General features: G+C 52.7%; 2 protein-coding genes across 2 annotated transcripts in view; one reads left to right on the top strand and one right to left on the bottom strand.

Annotated features, from left to right (window-relative positions):
- Nucleotides 1-2,898: 2,898 nt before the first annotated feature.
- On the top strand, nucleotides 2,899-3,501 carry VOLCADRAFT_92093 (uncharacterized protein; the record flags this gene model as incomplete). The annotated part of the gene is made up of 2 exons (XM_002951554.1): nucleotides 2,899-3,133; nucleotides 3,248-3,501. The coding sequence occupies 2 exons, from the start codon at nucleotides 2,899-2,901 to the stop codon at nucleotides 3,499-3,501; spliced, it is 489 nt and encodes a 162-aa protein (XP_002951600.1).
- Nucleotides 3,502-10,381: 6,880 nt separating this feature from the next.
- Nucleotides 10,382-12,022, bottom strand: part of VOLCADRAFT_92092 (uncharacterized protein) — a gene marked incomplete at both ends in the record, with an annotated part of 5,372 nt that continues 3,731 nt past the window's right edge. Inside the window, 3 exons of the mRNA XM_002951470.1 lie at nucleotides 10,382-10,953; nucleotides 11,341-11,402; nucleotides 11,556-11,695. Coding sequence (XP_002951516.1) covers nucleotides 10,382-10,953; nucleotides 11,341-11,402; nucleotides 11,556-11,695 — 774 coding nt within the window. The remainder of the gene's footprint in view (nucleotides 10,954-11,340; nucleotides 11,403-11,555; nucleotides 11,696-12,022) is intronic.

Genomic DNA, 12,022 nt, shown 5'->3' with positions numbered 1-12,022 from the left:
CACTTACATGTCTAACTTCTAATGAATACATGCAAACTGCCATAGTGTGCCAGTGTAGTATACTTCAGATGACACAACCATAGATGGTGGTATCGAAAGATACCGGTTGAGACAAGTGGAACGAATAAATAGTCGTTGTAGCAACCACTTGGGCCTCGTGCCGATAAGTTTCCAGTACGACTGGGCGGTGCGATGTTCGGTTGACCATAGTTCACAGGAACTACTCTCGCCCGGTGAAGCAGACGAACCAGGAACGCAGGTTCCAGCTTTACGCAGGTAAAGCCCCCGCCCATACGCCGGTATGGACTTCCGCAGCAGTGCGGCATTTAGATGGCGAACTCGACTAGCAGCAGTCGCAAGCCGCCAATAAACTAATATTAGCATTAGTTAAACCTGTTATCAACGGCAGCGGATACAAACAGGTATTAGTTAATAACAACAGTGTTAGAACTGAACGGACCGGCATCTGACCGTTAGGCAACCGAGCCTAGAGCTTAACAGTAAGCATACAGGATACAACAGCCAGTGATGCACTTTCTTGCCCCCCTAGCTGGAGTCCTCATAGGAGTCCTCATGCCGCTGCACAGCCGGGGCACAAGCTCCCTTGGTGAGCTGAAGGGCCTTCACTGCTGTCAGGCCAGGTGCCAGCTCCCACAATGATGAAATCGCCGGTTTTGCATCCACAAGCACAGTGTGGGTCTCCACCCCTGCACCGCATGCATTATGGAGAGAACAAAGGCACCAACATGGCTCAGAAAACTAGGTGTATTGGGTTCTGGTTGGGGTGAGGTAAAAAGCTCCCGAGACAAGCGAAGCATGAGGTTGTTCATGTGGTATGCTCTTGGATGTGCACATGAAATGTGTGTATGGGTGTATGTATGGGCCTGTGTCTAGCACTAGCACGGCTACAATGAAAAGGATGCATAAGCGCCCTGAAACCTCGAAGACTTGGTGGTGCCTCGTGGGTGTGTTCAGTACGTGCGCATTCCGGTGTGCATTCCGGAGTGCCACATCGACAAGCGCAGCTACACCTTGCGTAAGCCAGTATCCAAGGTCCCGACCCCCAACAAAACTTGTGCTCAGCATTTGCTGAAGGAGCTTGATTATATTTTATCCAGCAGGGTCTAACGCTCTTGCTACTCAACCGCATCGAATGCGACCTTACCGTCAGTCACCGCCTTCACGGTCGCAAGGTCCTTCAGCCCATTCTCGAGAAGCTGGTGCGCACTTATTGCATCCGATGCCTCGTTGGCGTCGAGCTCCGGCCCGTTGGTCAGCAAATTGGCCAGGTCCGCCATAAAGCCCAGGTCCACATGCGCCTCAAGCCATTACCTCTTCTGCATTAGTCAGGCAACGTGTCGTGCATACCAGTCAATACATCTCGCCATCGAGACGGGCACTGTCGATATGGTGATCCATTGGTGCACTAGGTAGTCACCAGCCCTGGCAGTCACCGAAGTTGCGCCGTGGTCACGTGAGATGTTACAGTAGATAATTGCTTATTACCTGAGAAGGCTGGCGCTCATGCTCCTGATCACAGAAGCCATATGCTCCAGGAGCCCCAGCCATGCTTCTGACAGGCGTCTGCTGATCAGTAAACTTGCGATTAAACAATCTGCAAAAATTAACGAAGACGGCCTCGACACGAAAGGTATGGATGGCATGGCCAAGGCCCCGCGTCTCCTCCGGAACCAACTGCACGACATTGAGGGACGCTTCCAAAGGCAGTCGCGTGGCGATAAATATGCATAATTATCCAATATATAAGTAGGTTAAATGTCGGAAACTGTGTAAATAATTCTTGTGCTATGCGCACATGCTAACATTACTGGCTCAACATCATATGTCGACACCGTTTCACGAGGCATGTCCTGCTTATTGGGTTGTACTTCATAGCTGCGAAAGCCCCTGGTATTTAAGCAGCTTATCATACAAACGATATGCAGGTACGACTGCCGAATAGAAATTCCGTACAATTCCAAAATGCGAAGGCCACGGCCGGCCGCGCAAAGGTCAGCTCTCGAAAGCCGAGAACGCGGGCTTGACACGTATGTGCGTAAAATTCGCGGCCGGGCGAAATTCAAAGGGGAGCTGAAGGTGCTGTTCACGGATGACCGGCCCTATTTTGACCACAGGCCACGTCATAGAACTGCAAGAATACGGCCCGCCTACAGGCCCGAATGCACTGCAATTTCCACAATATTATATTAGAATCATAAACCTTCCAAAACCATGCTAACAGATTACCAAAAGACTATCACCATCAAGGAATTCGCCTCCTGTTAGTAAGTGACAATAAAAGGCAAATAGGGCCGGTCATCCGTGAACAGCACCTGAAGCGGCTTGATTATCATGCCCAAAATGTGAAGCCCATCGGCGAGCCGCGCAACAAAGGGTCTGTCCTTTTCAGGAGCCAGAAGTGCTGGTGGGATAAGCATTATGCGTGTGGAAAATCGCGGGCGGGCGTTGACGGACGCCGGTTTGGCTGCGGTGCGAACCGGCCAGCGGGATGCCCCCGCTACTGCGAAACGCCACAGCGTGAAGCAGCGTGAAGTCGACCGCAGGTCATTTGGCATGCTGGAGTCCACAGAACCACAGAATCATTGTTAATTGAGCTGCTTTAAAGAATGAAGTATCATTGAGCTGCTTTATACTGGCTGCTTAAATACAATTAAATACAAAAATCTTACAATAATACAAATACAACAACAACAAATAGGGACAGTCGGGAAAGTAAAACAAAATAAGCTGCTTAACAAATAGGGACAGTCGGGAAAGTAAAAAGAGCTGTTTTAATGAGCTGCTGAAATATAGGAAACAATGAAAAATAAGAAACTTCGCTAGCATTTTTTGTCGAGGGAGATGGCGACAAGGTAACAAAAGGCAGACATCAAAAGTATGGACCTCACAAGCGCGATACAGGCATGGGCAACGTTCAACGCAATTCCGGCAACCACGGTGCTGGCGTTTGTGCGACCGGAATGGAGTCTTGTAACGGCGCGGAGTTTCTTGAACAATCACAAAGGGACATTACACCTGGGTACATGCAGCTTCGGTCGGCGAGGCAGGCCCATGTTAGCAGTGCGGTGTAACGGAGACACGCAACGATTGCTGCACGTTGCCGGCGTCCCAGGTTGGTTTCACAACGCGCTCATGCACCAATTGGAAATTGCCTGCCTGGGTAGCAGATTGCAAATAGCAATGAAAACACATGTGACCTCGTAAAACGGCGCGTTACATGACGCAGGGGACAAAACAGAGGCGTTTTGGCGTTCAGAGCTAGGCCTGGCGATGAATCCCAGCTCAGATGCCCCCCAACGCGGCGCCGCACCTACAACGTACGAACCTCCCTGCTGCCATGCTAGTCCCGGCTCATGTGGGTGCAGTGGGTCCGCTGAGGCCGGAGTGCCAGTGGCAACGCCGTCAGCCGTGGCAATACTGGCAGAGCCACATCAGCTTCCACAGCACCAAAATCCTACATTTCAGGCCCAGACCTCGTAAAAAGTCGAGCGGGCGCGTCCGCAGGTCATTTGGCATGCAGGAGTCCACAGAACTATTGAACTGCTTAATAATGGCTGCATAAATAAAAATTGCGAGAGAAAAAAAAGAAGAAAGACAATTAATAAAAAAGATACACACCAGTATAAAGGATAGCTCGCGGCGACGCGAGAAGAAAGCGTCAATGTTAAAAAAGGAAACTTTCACTGGAGAATAGAATATTCGCATGCTTGGCTTGCTGAGAGCAGCCTTCATAAGCAGCGGGCATGGGCAACGTACACCGCATTGCCGGCAAGGGTGGTGCTGGCCTTCATCCGACCCGAGAGGAGCGCTGGTTCCTTGAAAAATCACCAAGCGGCATTAAGCCTGGGCACATACAGCTTCGGTCGGCGCGGCAGGCAGGCCGATGATAGCTGTGCGCTGTTATCAAGACGCGCAACGTTGCTGCATGTTGCTGGCGCGTCAGGTGTGTTTCGCAGCGCCCTCGTGCAGCATGTGTTGCACGCCTGAAAGGAAAGACTGGTATCAAAACCTTGCAGTCACCACAGCCGCCCGCTTGTTTTGGGGCCTAAAGACCTGCCTACATCCCTACAACCCTACAGTGCACCACGGTTCTACAAACTTTGTGTCGTCGACAGCGCCGGGGCGCCATACATTTTCCCCTTTTCAACGTGTGTGTAAACGGTTGTGATGTGCGTCCGGCTGCCTGAACAAGCTGTCCATATCCCCACTGCTAGCAGTGGCTTCCACCCACCCACAGAACACTTCCACATACGCAATGTTTGGAGCGGAATACCGCAATAAGTCGTGGGGGTAAAGGAGCGTGTTGACTGGTTGTTGACTAAACCTCTACCCGAAGGAGCGATGATAACGGCACTAAGAGAGCGTTTGATGAGCGGATGGGACCATACGCGTCTGACTGTCTTGCCAGAGGAGTACCCATCAGATGGGAAGCAACCTGGAGTGCAAATGGCGAAGTATAAGCACTGGATGGGGCTGCCCTTTTCGGGAGCCGCAGCCGTCATGTGGCCAACACATGCTAAGGTTTTCATTCCTCGTTTATTCCTCGTTTACCACATCGAAACCGCAATGACCGCGGCCAGCTGCTTCAGAAACCCACGATGATTTTGGCATTGAAAGTCTCTGCTTCGCTGCCAGTGTGGATGGTGATCCATTGGATCACCTCTCTTAGCTACTCCGCCCAAGGACGTGTTAGCTACTCCGCCCAAGGGCTTGTTGTTAATTCTCGGGCTTTGTATGAATGAGTCTATTGTTATGCGCACATGTTAACAACTTTTGGCTCAATATCATATGTCGACATCGTTTCACGAGGCATGTCCTGCTTATTGGGTTGTGCTTCATAGCTGTGAAAGCCCCTGGTATTTATGGCATTGAAGATCTCTGGCGCGCTGCAAGTGTGGACAGTGAACCATTGGTTCACCTCTCTCAACGTGCATTCTATCTTCGACCGCCCCACAGTCGCATCTGTAAATGCTTGCATCAAGGTGTTTAAACACAGTATCCCTGCTTAAACTCTTCCATATGGCACGATACTGCAGAAATGGCCAGGGTGCGCAGCTTGCTTTTTATGTTTCAAGTTTTACTTCGTTTGATCATATACCCGCTGTAAAATTGCATTGGGCGTTTTTACGCACTTGCATTGCCATCGCCTCGCGCCTGTATGGCACTGTGTTTCCGTGTCACGGCACCCTTCTATTAGGATTGGACCCCCCAGCCAAAATTAAGGTTTTACCGAATCAGTCACACGATTACAGCTCCACGATAAGGATTACGACACGACCAACAGGATTAGGATTGGGACCCCAGCCTCAGGGTTAGGATTGGGACCCCCCCCAGGATTGGGATTGGGATATACCTGCTTCAACGGTACAATAAGAAACGGGATAACGGGATAGGACACGTCATGTCATCGTATCCTCCATCCAAATTATTGCGGGTATACCAGTCCTCGATAATTATCGCAGATTTGCACCCTTTGCGGAAATAGTTCGGAAAGTGCGGATATCTTAGAAAACCTTAAAATGCAGTTATTATTATGTATTTGTGCATGGTATAGCTATACGAAAACTTGTGGCGGTCGTGCGCCCTGTCAGGAACAGTGCTAAGGGGGTGTTGTCATGATGATCGGTCCCTAACCGCTTTTAACGGCCCCAACTCGTGCAAATCTCCACGTAGAGGCTTCAATGTATTAGTTTGTGACGGACGTGGCTCACTGTCCACTCCCGACCCACCCAGGGGCTGTAACGAAGAGGGCCGCTTGTCTAGTCTCGACACAAGGGGTTGGGACGGACGAGGATCACTGTCATTTGTCCATCCCCCACTATCAGTTGTTCACTAATGACCCGCCGCTGTCCTCCGAAGGTGCTGTAATTGCCTCGAACAAAGAACTTCCAGGTATCGTCACACGGTCTACCGGACTTATTCTTGACTGCAAGGACCTCAACGATTGCCGATTGGCTTGAAACTTCATCGGCACCCTTCTCAGGGCTCGCAGCAGACATTTCTCTAAACAAGGTTTAGAGTCAAGCGCTTCTGCAAGCTATTTATATGGAAATTGCGCGCAAAATCGTGGATTTGACTTTCCGCCGTACCGCAAGCGCGAGAAGTGCGGAACCAGATTCCTCCGCGTGCATTGTGGCGGCAACTTAACCAGGGGGCGACACCTGATTGCCCAATACGTGACGTCAACAGCTGGCGCGATTATTTTGACGCACTATACAACGACGAGATCAACGCTTTTAATGAGGTTAGAGCGGATTACATGATGAACCTCGTAAATGGGTGCTCACTTACAATACCGCGCGGCTGGGCTGGTGAGAGCTGCTTAGCCCGAAATCAGAGAGTAGCTGCTGCGGCGGCCCTCAGTGCCCCGTTTACCTTGGCAGAGGTCATTGCTGCACTATAAATGCTGGGCAACAATAAATCCCCAGGACTTGAAAGGGCCCCTGCTGAGTGCTATAAGTATGCCACTAGAAAGGTGGGCGAAAAGGAAGAGATGGTGCTTGCACCGTATTTGCTGCGTCTGTTGGAACATATCCGGTCGACTGGGGATTACCCAAGGCAGTTCGAGATATCCGCCCTCACACCCATCCACAAGAAGGGCGACGTCATGGATCCAAAAAACTACCGGGGGCTTGCCGTCGGTGGGGCTTTGTCTAAGCTTTATGCGTTATTGCTCGACCGGAGGCTAAAAGCCTGGGGGGAACGTTGTGGTGCGCGGAGCCCTTATCAGGGTGGCTTTCGACCACGGCGCGGCACCACTCAGAATTTGTTCTTGGTGCGACACCTCACAGACCGATGCCGTAAGGATTTTGTTAACGTCCCCGGACAAGCGTTGTTTGTTTGCCAGATTGATTTTGAGAAAGCTTTTGACCGGGTTAATCGAGAGCTGCTCTGGGTTAGACTTGAGGAACGAGGAGTCACGGGCTCTGCGTTAGATGTCATCAAGCGCTGCTACAATCGGGTGGAAATGCGAGTCCAGGTTGATGGAGCAAAAGGAGAGGCGATTCCCTCCACCCAAGGGGTCAAGCAGGGTTGCCCTATGAGCCCCACGCTCTTCGGTTTTTTTGTCGAAGGTTTTGCAGATTACATCGATGCCCTAGACGTCGCACTTCCTGACGCCATGGCGGCCCATGACACCCCTAGCGTTGAAGGACGTCGAGTGCCCCTATCTCTCTATGCTGATGACTTGAGCCTCTTCGCGATGTCATTGAGACGGTTGATGAGCTTATTACGGGCACTGCGGGAGTGGTCAGAGGCTTTCGGTCTCACTGTCAACGTGCAAAAGTGTGAGTTATTGTTTTTTCACCCCAATGGTCAGGTTAGAAGGCAGGTCTATGCTCTCAGCGGATACAACCTGGTCACCATGCGCGCACTTGAAGAGGGGTTACCGATCTTCCGTCCGGTCACTTGGAAAACACGCGCCCGTTATCTGGGGCTGCACTTCGGACCAGACTCGGGTTTTGCGTCTTGCACGGATGAGCTGTTCTCGGCTGGCCAACGGGCCATGTTTGCTCTGCGTAACAAGCTGCGCCGGCAGGGTCTGCTGCTACCTAGCGTCGGCATGAAGTGTTTCAATGCGCAAGTTCGTTCTGTCTTATCATACGGCTCGCAGGTGTGGGGGGCTGACCAGGTTCTCGCGATGTTGGACAAGGGCTATCCGGCTAACGAGGCACCGCGGTCATGCTATTTCGATGTGGCTATACGAGACCGCATGGTCAAGCTCCAAATCTTTTTCATGAAACAATTGGTAGGGACTTCTGTACCACCCCTCCAGCTTCTGTTCATGGAGCTAGGTCAGATGCCGCTACAGCTGCACTGGGCTGAATCCGTATTTCGCTTCTGGAATAGTTTGGTGGAGGATACTAGTAGCGTATACCACAGCGCCTTTCGTCAGGAAATTCGTTTGGCGTTAGTAACGAATTTACAGTTTGATGGTTGGGGATCCAAAGTCATTCGTATCCTTAACCACTTAGAGCATGACTGGGGTGAGGAGGCAGTCGGGGGAGGCATTGATATGAGGGTTAGACGTTACTCGGCTTGCAAGCTTGATGTCGAAGCGCTGATGGATACCCTTAGGACACGTGTCAACGACGACTGGGCGAATGATAGGCTAGATGTGGACCCTAGAGTTTTCGTTACGGACGGTAGGAAGCCCGGCGTGAAGATGGGCCGCCATAAGCACTGGATGGGGCCACCGAAGCCGTACGCGGGTTATATCCCCCCGGCGCATCATCGTGCCCTAATCCGCTTTCGTTTGTGTGTCTCTGACCTGGCGGTTAACAGTGAGAGCAACAGGGCTAGGGAGCACCGCGTGTGCGCTGTGTGTCGTAGTAATGGTGCTATTGAGGATGAGAAACACTTCCTGGTAGAATGTCCGGCGAATATGTCTGCGCGTCAGAAGATCTGGGACCTCGGTGTGCCCGTCAATGCGAACATCCGTGATATCATGCAAGTGGATGATCAGCGTGGTCTTGCAAAGGCTATTTTTGAGATGTTTCGCTCCCGGCATGAGCACCTAACTACCTAACTTTCTCGGCGGTAATAGGCAATTGTGTTTCAGAGTCAAATTGACGCTGTTCTTTCTCATAAACACCCGTTTTCTTCTTGCGTAAAACTTTCCTTTTTTGTTGTTTGTTTTGTTTGCTTCGTTTACTTTTTCTCTTTTTTTCTTTTCCCTATCGACGGCGCTGTCAAAGCGGTTCATGAGCCTCCGGGTTCGTTTGGGCCGTACGAGCTCGCTGAAGCTTGTAACATCCATCCATCCATCCAGATTCCTCCTATCCGCGAAACCAGACTCTGCTTGCGGATGCGGACGGAAACTGTTTTCGCAAATTTACGCTTTCGCAAATTTCCGTTCCCGCTCGTTCCCTGGGTCCAAACACCCACCTACTATCCTAAAGTCCACCTGTGAGTATACCCGAATAAATTATGAATATAAAATAATATTTCGTATTGCTATACATGTCCGTTATCCTAGCGGCATGTTGTTTAAGCAGCCCCTGCCCCTGCTAGTTAGTTAGCTTCCAGTTCCCAACAACCTCATTATTATCTAAAACGCATGAGCACCAGGTGCATACAGCCCCGGTGTGAGCGAGCAATCCGCACCAGCCGTGCTCCCTTCCTTACTACTAAGATGCCCCCGTCCAGTTCAGAGACCGGCATATGCCTCAATAACCCCATGCAGTGACTCCGGTGGGAAACACTCCCCCGGGTCAGCTATAGGGTCTTAGCACATTATTGTCCCGCCGGGTCTCTCACCACGGAGCTCCGAAACCTAAGAACAGGGTTGGCCCAATCGGACGGCAGTGGCCTCACTGACATAGCTTATCACGGTAGAGACAAGTCATGGCGGGATTTCGTGCACCTACCACAAATCGCATGAATGCACACGCAGTTCCTCGACCACAGGGTTAGTCATAGCGCGTTCAAAACTCACGTTAATAAGGTCGGGGCCCCACACCTCCGCCCCGTACGATAAGGCAGGGACAGCAGGTGTGATGTAAGGGTCCGTACAAAAGCTTAGGCACTGTAACATATTTACATCAATACATACACACATACACATTCATACATGGGTTTGGCACTACTGGTAACGCGCGACCATTGCCCCCGGGAGATCCCGGGATCGATAACCGTTAGGGTCAAAAATCCTTTCGATGGCGGAAGGTATTGCGCCCCTAGTTGATGGACGGTGGTGACCTGGGATAAAGTTAACCTGCGAGCCGACCAGGAATGGAGTTGGGCCGCTGTCGACCCGGCAGATTTGAGATTAGTAGTAGTCTCCCTTGCAGGCTCCCCAAAAGGAAAAGCACGGCAACTCAGCACGGGAGCAACCGAAGCGCCAACCCCCGGGCGATGGACCGCCGCACGTATCAACGTGTTAAGCTCACTCCCCCTTCGTGCTAGGTGGCCCTCCATTGCCTGCACTCTAAACAAACCCAGCACAGCGACTCCGTCCCGCCTCAAACACCCACACACGGTTGACCACACGGCGGCTCGAACTGGAGGGATCACAGTAACCCGTGTCACGTGTCGCGTTTGTTGCTTCTCCTGTTGTGGCCCATGTCGCATGTGCGACCCCTTTCCTCATATATGATACGTCTATGGACACGTAACGATCCTCAGGTACGTCTCCCGTACGTATGGTTGTACGTATTTACCTATGTACGTATGTACGTACGCTTCCTTCCCCCTTTGCTTGTTTGAAACCCACGCGCCCGCACACACACACACACACACACACTCGCTGTTGAGCACTGCACTGCGCTGCACGCCACCCTACACCACAAACTGCGACACTAAGACTTCCGCTCACTGTCCCACAACAACTGCTCCGACGCCGGCAGCAACAAACGCCCCTTCAGCCGCCTCCCCCCGCCGCCGCCGCAACACCCCCCTCCCCAGCGAGCTGCAGCCGCGGCGTCACCAGTGGCCGCAGCTTCCCCGGCGCCTCCTGGAGTGGCCCCAAATCCAACCGCACCCAACATAGCAGGTGGTTGGGGTAATCCGACGTCTGCGGCTGCGGCTCCGGCGGCCGGCACACCCCTCGCTCTTGCACGAGGCCCGCGTGGGTCAGCGGCAAACAAATGGCGTCGAACGCTCTTAGTTCTTGGGCGTGCCAGTTGGTATGCAAAGTAGGGCGCGGCGCTGCGCCGCCATGGAGGTTATCGCTGAGGGGGTTATTTCCGGTAATCAGCGCGTCGAACCAGCCGTTGCGCAGGAACCTCTGCCAACTGTTTTCGTTTACCTGGCCGGAGGCGGGCCCAGCCGCCCCCGACATTCTCATGGGGCAATTGAAGTCCCCCAGCACCGCCAGCAGCCCGCGCGGCTTGCGGCTCCGAAAGAGACCTCCCAGGCAGTGGCGGTGGAAGAGGTGGCTGTTGGGCTCCCGGATGGCGGTGGCCACCAGGTGCAGGGCCTCCAACTCGGATCCTGTACGACATACGACATACGCCACGTGAGGGGCCTTATGGGTTCGCCGTGAGGAAATTGGTTTAGGTCATGACCTCGAGTTGCCCACCCTGGTCTCATGGTTGGTTGTGCTGGTCGGATCCAGTTTGAATATTACATTTTCACATTCAGCATGCACCCAGGCGCCGTACAAAGTTGCCGTACAAGGCGCAACAGGCACCTAAAGATACCTTTTGTGAGGAGGGGCCTCAGACTACACCCTTTCATAACTCTCCCCCCCCCCCAACACACACACACACAATGCGTCCCAAGAAGGGACGAGTCGCAGCACCACCCAAACACACACTGCGTACGTATACGTGCATAGTTGGTTGCCGTACTGCCGTACGGTGCTCCTGAAAAACTCACTGGCTTCATCCTCGTCCGCCGACAGGTGCACATTGACGAGCAGCACGTTGGCATATCCCACCCTGGCGCAACGGTGGAAGCAACAGAAAAAGAATACGACAGCGGTAAACAACCAACATCAGGAACGACACCTATAAGGGAGGCCCGAATGTACGGAGCAATGAAGTTACTGTGCGGGGGGTAATTCGCTACCGCCTACCCTACCCCCTACCCACCGGAATAGTCCGAAGAAAGGGCTCCGTCGGAGGGCGATATTTCCGGAGACCCCCCCTCCCCCTCCTCCTGGCTGTCCCTGCCCCTGTTGTTGCTGCTCCTGTTGCTGTTTTTTTGTCTTCCCTTTCGGTTTACGGATCACCTGTTGGGGGCCAGGTGGAAGGTCGAAGGCGGGGGTGCGGGATTGCATGCAGGTAGGGCCACAAAGGAACAACTGCCGATGACCAAGTTACCACCAGCTTTCGTTACGGGTAGGGAAGGAGGAGGGGCGAAAGACGGGGAAAAGGGGCGAGGGGAGCAGAGACGGATACCGTGCACGTCGTTGTCGCCGGACAAGTCAGGATAGGGTCAGTGCAGGCAGGCGGTTACACCTCTAAGGCCAGCAGGTCTTAGTTCCGACCCCTTCCCCCTTCCCCCTACTCCTACTACACTCTTGCTCTGGCAGCAGCTTCAATCGTGTGTGGTTCGC

Source organism: Volvox carteri (genome assembly GCF_000143455.1).
Source record: "Volvox carteri f. nagariensis unplaced genomic scaffold VOLCAscaffold_24, whole genome shotgun sequence".
In the NCBI taxonomy this organism is placed as follows: Eukaryota; Viridiplantae; Chlorophyta; class Chlorophyceae; order Chlamydomonadales; family Volvocaceae; genus Volvox; species Volvox carteri.
This window is presented reverse-complemented; position numbering and strand designations above follow the sequence as displayed.